General features: G+C 39.3%; 2 protein-coding genes across 2 annotated transcripts in view; both read right to left on the bottom strand.

Annotated features, from left to right (window-relative positions):
- Positions 1 to 5,715: 5,715 nt before the first annotated feature.
- LOC137040728 (uncharacterized) lies at positions 5,716 to 14,896 on the bottom strand. The gene is made up of 5 exons (XM_067416501.1): positions 14,851 to 14,896; positions 14,371 to 14,700; positions 12,471 to 12,830; positions 12,107 to 12,180; positions 5,716 to 7,266 (listed from the first exon to the last, which is right to left on the bottom strand). Exons 1-4 carry the CDS (start codon positions 14,894 to 14,896, stop codon positions 12,125 to 12,127), a joined length of 792 nt encoding a protein of 263 aa, XP_067272602.1. The 3' UTR covers positions 5,716 to 7,266; positions 12,107 to 12,124.
- A 3,107-nt stretch (positions 14,897 to 18,003) lies between these two features.
- Positions 18,004 to 19,090, bottom strand: part of LOC137040075 (pregnancy-specific glycoprotein 22-like) — a 40,292-nt gene continuing 39,205 nt past the window's right edge. Inside the window, exon 8 of the mRNA XM_067415489.1 lies at positions 18,004 to 18,958. Coding sequence (XP_067271590.1) covers positions 18,769 to 18,958 — 190 coding nt within the window. The 3' untranslated portion in view covers positions 18,004 to 18,768. The remainder of the gene's footprint in view (positions 18,959 to 19,090) is intronic.

The following is a 19,090-nucleotide window of genomic DNA, read 5'->3' on the forward strand; positions in this document are numbered from 1 at the left end:
TATTATCAATTAAATAGGTGTGTGTGTTCGTGTCGGCCGCTGTCCATTTCCTAAGGTTCTGAAATGACCAATTTTTTTAGGTCTTTCTTTAAAGGCCGTGTGCGCCAATGAGCACCCACGGAGGAAAACATAAATCGGCGCCTATGCATTTGAATGCCTATTTTTATTGTTCTAGTGGTTGTTGTTGATGATGATGATGATGATGATGATGATGATGATGATGGTGAAACAGTGCAGACTCGTGATGATGAAGAGATAAATTACATTGGTCCGACATTCTACAAACGAAATGCATGTAAAGAGGTAAGTAAATTTTTATTTCTGTCTTATTGTGTACATGAGTGCAGGTGTATATGCTTTGATGATATGATGACACACACACTTACAAATATGAAAAAAAACGTCAACAACATTGAACTCTGATGGGTTCAGTAGATCAGTGGTTCTCAACTGGTGGGTTGTGACCTAAAAAATAATTGGTAAGTCGGTTCTCAGAATCTCATAGCAGACAGCCGGGGAGAGAGAAAAAAACTAGATAATACAATTATAGCATTCATAGGATAGCAAAATAAATAGACTTTTAAAATGGAAATGGGTGTTGTTGATGTCAATAGTTTGTGTTTTAAATCAAACTAAAGTATTAGGGATTATTATAAAAATGTTTAAAAAAAAGTATGTTTATATATATAAAATGTATATGTTTATATACATACAAAAATCGCAAATACTTTACACACATATATATATATACTGATCAGGCATAACAGTGAAGTGAATAACGGATTATCTTGTTAGATAGATAGATAGATAGATAGATAGATAGATAGATAGATAGATAGATAGATAGATAGATAGATAGATAGATGGATGGATGGATGGATGGATGGATGGATGGATGGATGGATGGATGGATGGATGGATGGATGGATGGAATGAAATGCCTTTAATTTCTAACATTTATGACTTTTCTTTTTGTATCTTGTGTGATGATTTTACAGACAGCTACAGAGGAGAATAATGTGGACTATGCGTCTGTCTGCAGGAGAGTACCTTTACCTAGTGAGCGTTTGGCTTCAGTTTGCAAACTGTAATCGTTACAAGTTGTGGACAAGTGTTGGGGTTGTTCCACATAACCACGTATCCGAACACAAATTCTGGAAAAAAGCACATGCAATAATCATCACAACATCCCTTCTGGCAGCTCAGTTTGACTCTGAAACCTGTCTGATTACCTTAAATATATTTCAGATATGTGGTTTGATCTGTTGCTTAAACAAACAGTGTGCATAACAGTGCCTATTAATAGATTTGTGGTTGATGTGCTTATGAGAGGGCTTACTAGAGGTGTGAAAAAAGTGTGCAGTTGAAAGGGCTTTTTCCATTCCTGCTAATGTGAAACTCACCGTTTATTTGCATGCAATAGTGACTCCATGCATAATAATGTCAATGCACGTACAAATGCTTGTGTGCATCGCTTTTTATTTGGCTTTATAACCTTTGGTTCACTTAGATTCACTTGATAAAGTCCCCTGATTTCAGTCAATGAGCCTTCGTTTGCCACTAGGGGGCGAGTTGAGTGGACCCATAAACCAGCCTCTATATTTTATTTTAGAGTTTTACCTGATCTCAGATCAGTTTTATAAATGTCAAGACATTTTTAATGACACATTTGTCTAATAAAAAGGAATACTTCCTTAAGGTTGTCTCTAATTTCGCAGATAGTCCAGGTTTCGCAGATAGTCCTAGTTCAACGGAATAATGTTTACGTTAGGTTTCAGATATTTAAATACAGATAAGTACTAGCAAAACATATACATTTAGTTTGTAAAATACACACGGATGTCTATGGATGCAGCAATATGCATAATTTCCATACTTAGACAGCAAGTTTAATTCATATTAGATACAAACTGTGAAAGAAACTTTAAAGTTTATTCTATTCTTCTCCCAGTTCAACGGCCACTTACAGGTCCTTCTCAAAAAATTAGCATATTGTGATAAAGTTCATTAATTTCCATAATGTAATGATAAAAATTAAACTTTCATATATTTTAGATTCATTGCACACCAACTGAAATATTTCAGGTCTTTTATTGTTTTAATACTGATGATTTTGGCATACAGCTCATGAAAACCAAAAATTCCTATCTCAAAAAATTAGCATATTTCATCCAACCAATAAAAGAAAAGTGTTTTTAATACAAAAAAAGTCAACCTTCAAATAATTATGTTCAGTTATGCACTCAATACTTGGTGGGGAATCCTTTTGCAGAAATGACTGCTTCAGGAGGCGATCAGCCTGTGGCCCTGCTGAGGTGTTCTGGAGGCCCAGGATGCTTCGATAGCGGCCTTAAGCTCATCCAGAGTGTTGGGTCTTGAGTCTCTCAACTTTCTCTTCACAATATCCCACAGATTCTCTATGGGGTTCAGGTCAGGAGAGTTGGCAGGCCAATTGAGCACAGTAATACCATGGTCAGTAAACCATTTACCAGTGGTTTTGGCACTGTGAGCAGGTGCCAGGTCGTGCTGAAAAACCAAATCTTCAACTCCATAAAGCTTTTCAGCAGATGGAAGCATGAAGTGCTCCACAATCTCCTGATAGCTCGCTGCATTGACCCTGCCCTTGATAAAACACAGTGGACCAACACCAGCAGCTGACATGGCACCCCAGACCATCACTGACTGTGGGGACTTGACACTGGACTTCAGGCATTTTGGCATTTCCTTCTCCCCAGTCTTCCTCCAGACTCTGGCACCTTGATTTCCGAATGACATACAAAATTTGCTTTCATCCGAAAAAAGTACTTTGGACCACTGAGCAACAGTCCAGTGCTGCTTCTCTGTAGCCCAAAAGTGTCTTGACCTGGGGAATGCGGCACCTGTAGCCCATTTCCTGCACACGCCTGTGCACGGTGGCTCTGGATGTTTCTACTCCAGACTCAGTCCACTGCTTCCGCAGGTCCCCCAAGGTCTGGAATCGGTCCTTCTCCACAATCTTCCTCAGGGTCCGGTCACCTCTTCTCGTTGTGCAGCATTTTTCGCCACACTTTTTCCTTCCCACAGACTTTCCACTGAGGCGCCTTGATACAACACTCTGGGAACAGCCTATTCGTTCAGAAATTTCTTTCTGTGTCTTACTCTCTCGCTTGAGGGTGTCAATGATGGCCTTCTGGACAGCAGTCAGGTCGGCAGTTTTACCCATGATTGTGGTTTTGAGTAATGAACCAGGCTGGGAGTTTTTAAAAGCCTCAGGAATCTTTTGCAGGTGTTTAGAGTTAATTAGTTGATTTAGATGATTAGGTTAATAGCTCGTTTAGAGAACCTTTTCATGATATGCTAATTTTTTGGGTTTTCATGAGCTGTATGCCAAAATCAATGAGTATTAATACAATAAAAGACCTGAAATATTTCAGTTGGTGTGCATGGAAACAATAAAGTGATAAGTTTTAAATAATGGTATCATTGAATGCAGTCTTATTTTAGACCTTACTTGTTGTCCCAATCAATTGAGATACCCCTCGCTGCAGACTGTAGTATGCTGACGTCAGGTATATACGTCATGTATATTATATATCACATATGTATGCGTGTACTATTTGAGATATGCGGTGATGTCACGTGTTTTGATGTCTTGTTTGACGTCCCACGTCTTTAAAATGCATGAGAAAACTTGACATAATAGGTTAATAAAAAAATAAAAATAAAAAAAGTTATAATAAAAACAGCAAAACTGAGTATACACATATCCTTGGTTTTGACCATACCAACTGAGGTAAAACAATAAGGAATTAGAGTATACTCTGTAATGGCTGTGTATCTAGTATTTTATTCAAACTAAGTGTAGTTTAGATTACAAATCTTTATTGTCCACGCAGGTGGAAATTCATCTTCAGCCTCACAAAAATTATTCATTTGAATTCCCAATCCAATACAGCAAACACACTAAGAAACTTGCAAGAATTACATGCCCCATGCATTACAAACGTATAAACGAATTACGCTAAGACCATAAATAAAAAAAAGTAATATCACTAAATAAATAACCACCCTTAGTAACATAATGTACATAGATCTTTAATTTATAAAATAATGGCAGATGGTATAAATGTGTTATTTTTACATTATGTTAGGTTCTTCTTTATTTTTGTGTATTATTTTTTTTTTTTATAGTAAAAAAAAAAAAAAAACATTAAACCCGAGTAATAGCCCTCATCCTCCTTATCTGGATAAATCACCGCAGGTCTCCCCATCCGCCATCAGGAGCAGACCCAGGTGGTCAATGAGCAGGGCAGGTGGTCTCTGGTTTGTGTTCTGTGGAAAAAGCACACCAGTTCTAGACACTTAATTTAGATAAAATATAGAACATACAATATTGAATCATTTTGAAGATAGGCATTAACATGGTACAGGGTCATTTTAAAATGCATTATTGGAAGAAGTTAGACAAAGATATGCTTGAGTGTTATTGGCTTTGTCTGTAAAGTACCTAAGAGACTTACTTTATTAAGAACAAAAACAAGATTGTCAAGACAAACTTTAGATTGAGAAAGCCTAGCCTGAAAGTTTCAAATAGTTTCAAAAGTTATAAAGGTTGAAGATTCAGTTTAAAGTTCAAAGTAGTTTTCAAGCTGAAAGTTTACAGACATTATAGACAGGCAGACAGACAGACACATTACAGACTGGCATGACAGGCAGACAGACAGACACATTACAGACTGGCATGACAGGCAGACAGACAGATTACAGACTGGCATGACAGGCAGACAGACAGACACATTACAGACTGGCATGATAGGCAGACAGACAGATTTCATTAATTTAAGTCTTTCTGTTCTTTTTTTAAGACATCTTCAGTGTTCATTTGTTTAGAGGCACACATGTTAAACATGGCAGTAAGTCAATAGAGGGAATGCATTACACCCAAAGTTACATCTGTAAACTGACTTAATTCTGTACATTAGCTTTATTTAATACCCAAAATGCATAGTCTAACATACAGTTACTTTTCAAAAGGCAGTAACAAACTGAAAAAAATATCCCAGAGCCATTAGGAATATATAAAAAAGAAATTAATACGAGCGTCGGCCGCCATTTTCCTCATCTTCACATCGTTATCATTAGACTTGACTTTACACTATCAAACACACATCACTGTGGATTCACATTAGCTTATAAACAGTCACACAAAAGATGCAAAACCAACCTGGAAATACAGTATATATTTCACACAGAAGTTAGTGACGCGGGACAACAGTTCCAGTACTCTTTCTCCATTCAACCGGATTATGATTTTGCCTTACTCTGCACCTCGCTAAAGCCCCGGCTGAGGGGGCGTGTTCCGGCGGGAAAGTGACGTCGATGCATTCCCTCGCTAAAGCCCAATTTATACTTCTGCAGAAATACTTGTCTTTATTATTATTATTATTTTTTTTAATTAAATCTTTTATTTTTTTCTTGTTCATTTTGTTGAAAACGTGACTACTATCCTGTGAAGCTTTTTTTGTTGTATGTTGGATTCAATGTTGTAATTCATATGTTCTCTTAATTAAAAAAAACAGAAAAAAAACAGATTTTTTTTGTTGAATGGAATACATATAGCAGAAAAAAAAGTAAAAAAAAAAAAAAAAAAAAAAAAAAAAAAATATATATATATATATATATATATATATACTTCTGTGTCAAGTGCACGCAATGGCTCGCAGGGCTCCCTCTGTCTCTCCAACAATTTCCTCCGCCATAATCTTTTTTCTTTTCAAATTTTCTTTTCTTTTTTCTTCACAAATTAGCGAACGGACAATTTGGAGCTGCAACTTTCTGTAGTTTATACATTTCTTTTAATAACAATTCTGTCGCCGATCCATTGTGCATTGTGAACACAGCAGTGACTGAATGATACCTCAGATAGTCATGCGGTGTGAAAAGAGTAGTGACCCGACTAGTTTGAAAATCGTGCAGTATGAACTAGACTTAAAGGTGTCGTGTTAATTTTTATTTTTTTTATATTGTTGTTTGCGGTCAACTAATGACGTTTGTGTGTTTTTTACATTCAAAAACATCATAACTAATAAGTAATAGGCTATTTTCTACACTGGTTTTGAGGCTGTCTTCTGAGCACTGGGTTTTGATGGGCGTGCTGCACTGGAGACTTGGAAGTAAATGCCCACATATATACAGATAAATCTATATATCTATATAGCCCTGTCAGTTTAGTTCACATGAGGGAGAAATTATTTTGAAAGCTGCAACTGCAACTTGTCTTTATCAAACAAACATAATGATTTATTTCTCATCCAGCCGCGACTGATTGGAATATTATTACTGTATTACATGGCCCGCACCCTCATGATCGGTCGACATAAGCACGCACACACATGCGTGCCCAGTTCAAGAAAGAATTATTGTCCGTTTTGGTAGCCCGTGTGGAAAACATACAGCCCCAGAACTACTATTACATATAAAAAAGACATTTTACTCACATAAGTATGTTGCACCATTCCTGTCGGATCCAATATAGAAGGCACAACATTGTGTCTGCAAATCCAGCACCTGAGATTTGTTGACAAACGATTCCACAGTGAAATTAAGCGAACACACAAACGTTCTTCCCCATGTGAGCTGGAACTTACTAAAAATAAATGAAGTATCACACATTCCTAATATTAGGTTCTGAAGGAAGCTTATGCAGCGACGAAAAATTTAACCATGTAAACGACCTGACCCTTACCCATTTGTCCCAAGCACTTTTTACTTCAACTGCGCCTGACAGAAGAATTGATTTTTTCTGAGATGATTACACTTTACAATGAATAGCTTTTATAAAACCGTATAAGTCCTGGTGGCAGTTGAGAGTTGCTCTGGCATCCGCGAACACATTCCAGCTGCTTTAGAGGACAGCGTCGACATTTCTGATGCGGCAGACAAACTGCTGTGTGATTATTGCGATTGGAAGTTGGCACACGTAAACCCAAGATCGGTTTAGATAACGTCTCATGTAAACAGTCCACTAAATCTTTTAATTGGAATAATTTTAAGCGGAATGACAAAAAGTGTGCATGTAAACGTGGCTACTGACGCATAAATATATTGCAAGTCTTCAGTGTGTTGAATGAAATGCTTACGTCACTGCACACATGACATGTAACATGATGTTTAACTAAATAGTTGTGACAGAATTACACATAATGTAAAAGCTCTTCTTCTGTCCACTCATCAGCTGATATAGTTCCAGGATGCTGTTTTTACTGGCAAGTTTTCTACACCGTTTACCTGTAAGATGAAAACAGATTCACAGATGGTAAAGGAAATGAGCAGGATTGATGTCACAGATCACACACACACACACACACACACACACACACACACACACACACACACACACACACACACACACACACACACACACACACGCACGCACACACACACACGCACACACACACACACACACAGCCCCTAAACTTACCCATCACAGGAAACATTCTGCATTTTTATTTTCTCCAAAAACTCATCCTGTATGAATTATAAGCCTTTTGAAAAGTGGAGACCGCTGGCTGGTCCTCACAATATAGGTGATCTCAGGTTTTACTATCCTTAATTGGGGACATTTGGAACCCACAATGTATTATAAACAAGGACACACACACACACACTTACTTCAGTTAAAGAATCTTCAGTCTGATAAACTGAATTACACAGTCATATGTACCAGCAATACAACATGTTTGAATGCTTTACAATTAAAATACCCACAAACTATTCCAAAAGGATTTGGCGTTGCTATAAAATGGCATGCTAAAATATTACTGCATCGTGACTTCTTTATGCATGTGACTTGAAACACGAAATGTGTTGCAGTTAAAAATCCGCTCAGCTTTCTCAAACAACTTCACATCTAAAAAAACATCACTATCTTGAACAGGCATTATACTGTTGTTTGTGTAATGATGACTGAATGAAACCCCATACACACAAAGACACACAACCAGAAGTTCTCACCTACAACTGCAACCACCATTTACATTTACATTTAATCATTTAGCAGACGCTATTACCCAAAGCGACTTACAAAAAAGGGGAGAGCAATGGAAGCAACGAAACAAACAAGGCCAACAACCTGTAAGAGCTGTAAGAAGTCTCAATCAATTAGCACAGTACACAAGTTTTAATTTTTATTTTTTTTATAGCCATCTACAATAGCCACCTACAACAAAAACTCACGTACGCAAAATACAGAACACTGGATTTTGATAGCCATGATAACAACCCATTAGGACTAAGGCTGTTGCTCCAGCTGTTGTCGTTAAGCAGATTCAGTGGCCCAATGGGTTGGTTTTGTATGGCATTCTAGCTAAACGCGCAGCAATAGCCATCTACAACAAAAACTCACGTACGCAAAATACAGTACACCAGATTGTGATAGCTATGATAACTATGTAACACACCCGCCTGAAGGCACAAATCCGGATGAGAGACGTATATATGATCCAGGAGTGTGCGCTTTTTGGTCGTTGCTGTGGTGATCAGTAAGTGCTATTCTGTATTGGTCAGGTGCAATTGGAAAAGATGTGTCTTAAGCACGAATTGAGATCGGCAGGTCATTCCACCAGGTGGGAACGGTCCAGGAAAATGTCCGTGAGAGCGATTTCATGCCTCTTTGGGATGGAACCACGAGGCGCCGCTCACTCGCAGAACGCAAGCTTCTGGAGGGTGTGTAAATCTGAACAAGTGAGTTTAGGTATATTGGTGCAGAGCCAGTGGTTGTTTTGTAGGCGAGAACTAGTGCCTTGAATTTGATGCGAACAGCCATTGGCAACCAGTGCAGTCTGATGAAGAGAGGCGTAACATGCGCTCTCTTCGGCTCATTAAAGACCACTCTCGCCGCTGCATTCTGGATCAGCTGCAAGGGTTTGATAGTGCATGCTGGAAGCCCAGCCAGAAGAGCATTACAATAGTCCAGTCTGGAGAGTACAAGAGCTTAAACCAGGAGTTGTGCAGTCTGTTCTGATAGGAAGGGTCTAATCTTTCTAATGTTGTATAAAGCAAATCTGCAGGACCGGGCTGTTGCAGTAATGTGGTCAGTGAAGTTTAACTGGTCATCAATCACAACTCCAAGGTTCCTGGCTGTCCTGGATGGAGTTATGGTCGATGAACCAAGCTGAATGGAGAAATTTTGATGAAGTGCTGGGTTGGTTGAGAAAACAAGTAATTCTGTCTTTGCAAGATTGAGTTTAAGGTGATGCTCCTTCATCCAGTCAGAAATGTCTGTCAGACAGGCAGCGATACGAACACTGACTGTAGGATCATCTGGTTGAAATGAGAAGTAGAGTTGAGTGTCATCAGTATAGCAGTGATAGGATAAGCCGTGTTTCTGAATGACAGAACCTAATGATGACATGTAGATGGAGAAGAGAAGTGGTCCAAGCACTGAGCCCTGGGGAACCCCAGTAGCTAGATGATGTGACTTAGACACTTCACCTCTCCATGACACCCTGTAGGACCTACCAGAGAGGTAAGACCTGAACCACTGGAGAGCAGTTCCTGAGATCCCCGTCTTCTTAAGTGTTGACAGGAGGATCTGGTGGTTAACTGTGTCAAAAGCAGCAGACAGATCCAGCAGAATGAGCACTGAGGATCTGGAAGCTACTTTTGCCAGTCTCAGTGCCTCAGTTACAGAGAGCAAGGCAGTCTCAGTCGAATGGCCGCTTTTGAAGCCGGATTGGTTGTTGTCTAGGAGGTTGTCCTGTTCAAGAAACATAGAGAGTTGATTGAACACAACTCACTCAAGGGTCTTTGCAATGAAAGGCAGAAGGGATACCGGTCGGTAGTTTTCTAAAAGTGCTGGATTCAGAGAGGGTTTCTTAAGCAGTGGGGTTACCCGAGCCTGCTTAAATGCTGTGGGATAGGTTCCTGTGTGAAGAGAAGTGTTGACAATGAGAGTGATTGCAGGAGTGATTGAAGAAGAAATAGCCTGAAGGAGGTGAGTGGGTATAGGATCAAGTGGACAGGTAGTAGGGTGATTGGAAAGGATGAGTTTAGAAATATCTGCCTCGGAGAGCTGAGAGAAGGATGGAAGCGTGTTTCGTGTTAGTTGTTGAGATGTGCGCGTCAGTTTGTGGTGAGGAGAACTGGTTTCTGATGAGAGATGTTTTGTTTGTGAAAAATGATGCAAAGTCATCAGCTGTAAGAGTTGATGAAGGAGGGGGAGGAGGAGGACAAAGGAGAGAGGAGAATGTTTTAAAGAGCTTACAAGAGTCAGAGCAATTGTTGATTTTGTTGTGGTAGTATGTTGTTTTAGCAGTGGAGACATTTGTAGAGAAAGAAGAGACTGATACAAGGTAAGGTCAGTATAGTTTTTAGATTTCCGCCATTTCCTCTCTGCCGCCCTGAGTCCAGAGCGATGTTCACGGAGAACATCAGACAGCCAGGGGTCAGATGGGCAGGGGCAAGCTGGTCTGGATGAAAGGGGGCAAAAACTGTCTAAGGAGGATGTTAGAGTGGAGCCACGAGTGTCAGTAGCACTGTTAGCATCCAGTGCTGAGAACTGAGCAGGTGGAGGGAGTGAAGATGAAACCATAGTGGATAGGCGAGTGGGAGAGAGTGAGCGTAGATTACGGCGAAAGGTAATCTGTGTAGGAGTACGTGTTGTATCAAGAGTCAGTATGAGGTTAAGAGTGATGAGAAAGTGGTCTGAGGTGTGTAATGGAGTAACTAAAGTGTTGTCCGTGGAGCAGTTGCGTGTGTAGACGAGGTTTAATTGGTTACCTGATTTGTGAGTAGCCGTAGTAGATACTGACTTAAGGTCAAATGAAGTCAGTAGAGTGCTGAAGTCTGCAGCTAGGTATTTATCAAGATGGATGTTGAAGTCACCAAGCAGAATCAGTGGAGTGCCATCCTCAGGGAAGCTAGAAAGTAACACATCCAACTCCTCCACAAAGTTACCGAGGTGACCTGGAGGACGATAGACCACTACCACATGGATTTTAACAGGGTGAGTAATAGTGATTGAGTGCGATTTAAATGAACTGGCCGGTAGAGATGGTAAGAGATCAAATTTCCAATCATTTGAGATAAGCAAACCAGTACCCCCACCCCTCCCAATAGGCTGAGGAGTGTGTGAAAAAGTTAAATTGGTTGAGAGGGCTGCAGGAGTGGCAGTGTCCTCTGGTTTGATCCAGGTCTCAGTTGGGGCCATGAGGCTGAGCTGAGAATGAGTCCCAATAGATGAAATAAAGTCTGCTTTGTTTACAGCAGACTGGCAATTCCAGAGACCAATTGGAATAGAGAGTAAAGTAGCAGAGGATGTTAGGATATAGCGCAAATTATTAGTATTGCGGCATCTCGTGCGTACAGAGCGTGATTTACGAGTGTTAGTAGTAATAGTTGAGATTTGAAAGCACATGGTGAATACAGATCAGAGAAAAGGCCAGATAGGAATTAGAAAAGAACCGAACACAAATAATGAAAAGGAAGATGATACTCAAGTGCCTTGCCGGGGTCCTTGCTCGGGCGGAGTTGCACAGGGAAGAGTTGAAGTCTTTACACTCGTCGGTCTTGCACAGGGAAGAGTTGAAGTGATTACACTCGTCGGTCTTCACACAAGGAGGGATTCACACTGCCGCTTCCGCGGATTATGACGCTATTTATACTCACCTGAGTATCGTTATTGAAAGCAGTTGGGAACGCCCCCAACAAACGCTCACTCACAACGTGGCAATGACCAAACAAATGCTAACTCCTCCACACACACACCGCGAGAATACACCAAAACTAATAATACACACCACTGCACTACAAAGACACACTTATCCAACAACAAATGAACAAACAATCAAATGAGAAAAGTTACAAACACTTACAGAGTAGTTGTCTATCAGTCAATCAATGCTTCACCTCTAGCCAACTGCTACAAACACACGAGGCTTTTAATACCTCGCTGGCCATGCCCCCAACAAACGCTCACTCAACGAGGCAATGACCAAACAAATGCTAACTCCCACACACACCGCAAGAATACACCAAAACTAATAATACACACCACTGCACTACACAGACACACTTATCCAACAACAAATGAACAAACAATCAAATGAGAAAAGTTACAAACACTTACAGAGTACTTGTCTATCAGTCAATCAATGCAAACCACCAGCAGCAACCCGACAGCTAGTAGATACACACTCCAATCTATAATGAAAAAAAGTCATTAATACAAGAGATTGACAACAATTGATACCACCTTGATCAGTTGTATGAAACTTAATGTGAACTGATAAATGGCATAATCTGGTGCTTATTGGAAAACCGACCAATTTTATATATTGTTCATTTTAATAACTTTTGACTTGTGAAGAACATGTCACTCAATTATATTTTATGGATATTGACAGCTCTTTTTTTCAGATAGACCACAATAAAACAAAAAAATATACTGTAGATCTGAGGGAAAATGAACTGAATGACTGAAATATACTCACTAGTGTCAGTCCCACTAAGGCTCTTTTCACTGATGATGCTGATGACGAACTGACGGCGGATGCTGCTGCTGTTGGTGATGATCTTCAGTTCATAAACTCCAGAGTCTTCAGTTCTGGTGTCTGTGATGGTCAGAGATCCAGTCTGATGATCCAGCTTCAGTCTGTCTCTGAATCTCTCTTTACACTGATCATCTGTACAGATCTGACTCTGATCTCCAGTGATTTCAGCAAGTCGACTGCCATTGAAGTACCAGATCAACAAATCTTTGGGTTTTTTCAATCCGCCGGGATATAAAGTTACAGATTCTCCCACTTTCACTGACTTTGTCTTAGTTTTATCTATCTCTGCACCAGGAACATCTGAAACACAAATAAATAAATATATGTTATTTATGTTATTTATGTTACTCCACTCTCATATGTTTGCTATGAATAGGAAATACAATGCCAAACGCTGTTTTTAATCACTTTTATATTTTTACATTTACATTTATGTATTTAGCAGACGCTTTTATCCAAAGCAACTTACAACTCAGGAGAACAGGAAGCGATCCGTCAAGAAGAGGCAACGAAACACAAAAGGTGCCCCAAATACCAAGATTTGTACACTACTCAGAGTCGCAAAAACCAGAAAAGGGAAGAAAGGAGAAATAGAGGAGGAAAGAGGTTTTTTTTTTTTATGTAAGATTAAGTGCTCGTGGAAGAGATGAGTTTTTACCTGTCTTTTGAATGAAGCGAGTGATTCTGTCATGCGTATGGAGGATGGAAGATCGTTCCACCAACCAGGAACAATGAAAGAAAAAGTTCTGGAGAGGGATTTCATGCCTCTCTGTGATGGTACCACAAGCCTTCGCTCATTAGCTGAGTGAAGGCTTCTGGTGGGTGTGTAGACTCGTAGGAGCGAGTCGAAGTATGCGGGTGCTGAGCTTGTGGAAGATCCATAAGCAAGAGTCAGAGCTTTGAATTTGATCCGGGCAGCGAGTGGTAGCCGATGAAGAGAGGTGTGACATGAGCCATTTCAGGCTCATTTAATACAAGACGTGCTGCAGCTGGATCATTTGCAGTGGTTTGATGGCACAAGATGGAAGTCCATATTTTTCTGAGGTAATTTTTTTTTTATGGAATTAAGTATGGCCTTGGAATTATTTTTCTTTTTAGGGGGCAAAATGTTGAGAACCACATTCACGAAATACAGTATTTTAATGTCATTTAAAAAAAGATAGAGTTAGAGAGCAGTTAAAGAACTATGCAGGGGCTCAACAGGTTCTTTATATGATAGTGGTGCTATAGCACCTTAACCACCCCAAAGAAGACCTAAAGAACCTGTGTGTGTGTCTGTGTGTGGAAGGATAGAGGATTTATTCTGAAAGCTCCATTCCACTCTCTCGGAGGGTGCGTTTCTTTTCGCCCCCTAGTGGGAGTCACATGAAACTTTCAAATTTAATTATTTGAATGAATGTATCCACAAATTACCCTCAATACATCTGAAAAAACAAACAAACAAAAAAACATGGTAGGTTACATTTTCTAGGGCTAATCAATGTAAATACAATGGCGCAGAAGTCTAATTTGCCGTTGCTTCCTTCAAGCTTTTGGCCCCCATAAGCTAATGGGGGTTTACAATTTAAAATAAATAAAATAAAGCTTCTGGTGAACATGTAAACTGCACACACTCACGCTCCAAACAGTCTTATCTAGTTACGTATTAAAAATGTATTTAAAATGAACGAAACGGCTTTAAAATTCGCTATGGGTGTGTAAATTACATTGTAGAACAAAAGTATAGATCACAAATGTCTGGGATGCAACTCAAAGAGAATAAGCTCTGAAAGTAACTGACGTAATAATAAACACACATTGCGATGAAGCATATCTTTAAACGTTGATTAAAATGACTCACCATGGACCGTCACACTAAAGATCTTTTCACTGACGCTTTTGCTGCTGAGGATCTGTAGTTTATATTCTCCAGAGTCTTCAGTTGTGGTGATTGTGATGGTCAGAGATCCAGTCTGATGATCCAGCTTCAGTCTGTCTCTGAATCTCTCAGTACCTTCATTACACTGAACATCTGTACAGATCTTACTGAGGTCTCCACTGATTTGAGCGACGCGGAGGTTATTAAAATACCACTTAATCTTTTCTTGTTTATTTGTTTCAACATGAGTGTGAAGAGTGACTGAATCTCCCTCCATTACTGACACTCCATTTGATCCAACACCAGACAGACCTGGAGAAAAAAAACCAACAGTTAATCATAAATCATTTCTAAAAAAAAAATGTTTTTTTTTAAAGTAGACACACAACAACAAGCATAGCGCATTTAGATTTTCTAAAGCTTAGTCAATTACATTATACTCGATTACAGTAATTACATCACACTGCAGGAGCTGAGGACAGTCCAGGAACAGAATATCTCCATTCATTGCACATAGTTACTGCCACACATTAAAGTACTGTTTACTATGCACATTGTCAATGCAGACGGTAAATCAGGCTGCTGTCACTTTAAAGCGTTAATGCACCCCAAAAAATTTAATTATGCCATTAATTCCTCACCCTCATGTTGTTCCAAAGCTGTAAGAACTTCGTTTACCTTTAGAACATAAATGAAGATATTTTTGATGAAATCTGAGAGTTCTCTGACCCCTCCATAGACAGCCATTTAATAAACACTTTTAAGGCCCAGAAAGGTAGTAAGGACATTGGTAAAATAGGCCATGTGACTCCAGTGGTTCAAACTTCATTTAATGAAGCAATGAGAATACTTTTTGTGTGCAAAAAACAAAAAAACAATCACAAAGTCAGTAGTGTTTCTGCAACCGGGTTGCCAGCTCTGCTAGTTACCACAACTGCAGGTACAAAGTAACGTTCCTGGTGATCCTGCAGGCTATCTGGCGAGTCAGGGGGAGAGGATACACGCTCTACAGTCATTTGAAAGTTATTATTGCAGTACCAGTTTTGGCCACAATCTTACAATCCCTTTAATATTAAACATATATCGCCAATGTTCTTAGATAATTAAGACATGTAGTTTCATTGATGTTTTAACATTTTTACACAACAAATTGAAAAAAAGAATAAAGCAATTCTTTCAAAATGAACAAAAAGCCTACCGACGGAGTTGTATTCATGCTGCGGTCACAATGCAAAACTACTGAACAGCACTTGCAGAGAAGCATAGCCTACTGTGAGAAACTGAAAGCTGTAGGCTACTCCGTCCAAAACATGCAGCACGTCAAATAAAATATCCGCACTAAACCATATTACATTCTCAAATCCCATTTATTCATTTAAATGTTAGCGGGCGGCAGATGAGCAGCACCGTTTCAGTGCTGATTTTTCTGCATTTAACACTTTGAACCCTGGTTAAAAAGCTAGTGTCCAGCAGATGGCGCCCCTAGCTCGTGCAGCGCTGTAAGAATCGATCTGTGGACCGTGCATATAATTAGAAAACGTAACTTTTTGTAGTTTTATTAAGTACTTGTTTAAGGTCATTTCACGATTTCAAACAGAATAAAGTAACACGCAGGCAGCAACAAATCATTCATGTGCTGTTGGGGTGGCCAAGGGGGAGCAGCTACTTAGTTTTGCTTGTGCTTTGGCCGGTCCTAGTTCAATGAATAAAATACGCTTAAGACTAGCGGAGCGGACAATGATTTTACGGACAAAAAGCGTCAAACTTAGGGAGCTATAGCATACATAAAACTCATCGTGAGCAGGGGAAATACACACAGACACACACAATCAGAAAGAGATTACAGACTGGAGGACCGACTCACCTGAATTTATAGAATGAATAGCCTACTATAGCGCACTGCGGATGTAAGTTATAGACAAAATAAATCTGAATTTATAAAACCGCAAATCTTTAGAATACCACGAAATTGCATCATGCATGACATTATTCGTTTTTATCGTACACCAGAAACAAATACATTCTTACCAAGCTCTAAAAACCACATTGGGATGAAAATGAAGAGAATCATCACCTTAATTTTCTCTGAAAAATAATAATAACGCAGATTCTGTGAATTTGTAGGCTTTCTGTCACAAAACAAAAAGGAAATAAGAATTCCTCCATTGATTTGTCTTCCACTGTGATTAGACGCTTTTCATTCGACGCGAGAAGGGTCTGACTGCAGACAGTGCAGAGCCACAGAGCCAGTTTTGCTTTTAGCAGCAGTTCTGACCGCGTATGCGCATTGCGTCATGTCTTTCGAGATGCACGTTATGCACACAGACTATGGTTGTCCATGATGTTACGGCACTGGAAATGAATAAAACTACAATTTTATATATTTATTTATTTATTGTAATGGCACATGTTTGATTTTATAGTTTAGTGATCAACTGTAATAAATAAATGTAAATTAAATAGTTTCTTATGTCTCCAAGAAATTAATAATATGCTCACACTATCAGCCTGTTTAAAAGTATGTTTTATTTGTGTTCAAGTTATGCATTTACCCCAGGCAGAATTAATCAACTTGAGGAATTAGTATATATATATATATATATATATATATATATATAAACATTTATGACTTTTCTTTTTGTATCTTGTGTGATGATTTTACAGACAGCTACAGAGGAGAATAATGTGGACTATGCGTCTGTCTGCAGGAGAGTACCTTTACCTAGTGAGCGTTTGGCTTCAGTTTGCTAACTGTGATCGTTACAAGTTGTGGACAAGTGTTGGGGGTTTTCCACATAACCACGTATCCATTCCTGCTAATGTGAAACTCACCGTTTATTTGCATGCAATAGTGACTCCATGCATAATAATGTCTATGCACGTACAAATGCTCGTCGTGTGCATCACTTTTGTATTTGGCTTTATAACCTTTGGTTCACTTAGATTCACTTGATAAAGTCCCCTGATTTCAGTCAATGAGCCTTCATTGGCCACTAGGGGGGCATTTTTTTAGTGGACGCATAAACCAGTCTCTATATGAGTTTTACCTGATCTCAGATCAGTTTTATAAGTTTGAAGACATTTTTAATGACACATTTGTCTAATAAAACGGAATACTTACTTAAAGAGGTTGTCTCTAATTTCGCAGATATCCTGGTTTTGTACTAACTTTGAGTTTTGCCAGGCAGCACACACACAGCTTCCTCAGTTTCACTGTCACTATAGCATTCACTCAAGCCTTTTTTTTCAGTTTCACTTTCACTATAATTGCATTCACCCAAGCCTGTTTTCAGTTTCACTGTCACTATAATCATACTCACTGGACTCTTAGGGAATTTACTCCCCATATCATATATCATATCATATATCACATCATATGCTCTATTCCGCGCAGGAGTTGTGCTTGTCACCTATGGCTGTAATGAACGTGCACAAGGAAAGAGATAGAGAACAAAAACAGTCTTTATTAAATCTACACAGAACATTCAAAAGATTGCTGGAGAAAACATTAACATAAACAACCACATGAAAACTGCATAAACTGCACAACCACATAAACTGAAACTGAACTGAACTGAACATTCAACTTAGATAATACACCGGACAGGAACAGAATGTAACTAGCGCTTAAACACAAGGGGATGTAATTATGGTGAACAGAAACAGGTAAAGCACATAAATCAGGGGGCATTTGTTAACATTGGTTCAACTGCATTTGTTGTAGAAAGCTTTCATTTGTAATCACTTTCGAATGCATACTTGCACTGCACTTTCACATTTGTATTTGCTCACACTCAGCATTCGAGGGAGGGGACACAGTAACTTGTTTGGGGGCATGCCCTGTAATACCCAACCCAGGTATTAAAATGATTTTTTGATTTTGCACAAACTCTTCAGACCACCACATACTTTACAAAAAATGGGTGTGACTGATATGGAGCTTAAAAAGCGCCCACTTAAGAAATTGCTGCTCGTTCCCTTTTGAGAGGGAACTTTTTCACTTTGACCTTAAACGTTGTTCAAAATTTTCCAAGGACCAACCAATCTCAGAATTCAACGAACGCTTCAGCTCACGCATAACAATCTCACTAAGAATCTGTTTTCTACAAGTTCCAGGACAAGCTCTTTATCAATCTTTAAATGTCTATAAGATTTGAACCCTTTTAAGAAGGTGATTTTGCCTTTCTGCTCGCTCTCATTAGGTTGTGGTTTACGTTGTGAATCTTGCCAATCATCGTCTTTTTTTTCTTTACTTCATTCTGTATGAAATATTTTATATAGTAGAGTTTACCTGTAGCTTCATTTATTAAACCCTTTATATTCACGCTTGATTGTCTCTTTTTGCGGCTGACATATCAAACGCACTTAAACATTTGATTGTTATGGTCCAGAAGGTAAAGTGAACAGGTTTAATGTGAGAACATAAGTGCAGGTGAGTGACTTGGCTGATGTGCGGGGTTGTCGATGAAGGTTTTCCGGGTTGACACGCTGTGTGTACTTGCAGATGGCGGTCGTGGAGATCAGGCGGTTGGCGGTGGAGACACGGAACACACACGCTAGACCCTGAAGACTAGGAAGCAGACGCTGGAGATAGGTAAGTAACAAAGTAACAGAGATAGGACAGTAAATGAGTGCGTGTGTGTGCCTTTTGTGCTTCTGGTGATTGGGGTGATGATGGGTTGCAGGTAGGGGTGTAACTATT

This window comes from Pseudorasbora parva, chromosome 14, assembly GCF_024679245.1.
Source record: "Pseudorasbora parva isolate DD20220531a chromosome 14, ASM2467924v1, whole genome shotgun sequence".
NCBI lineage: Eukaryota > Metazoa > Chordata > Actinopteri > Cypriniformes > Gobionidae > Pseudorasbora > Pseudorasbora parva.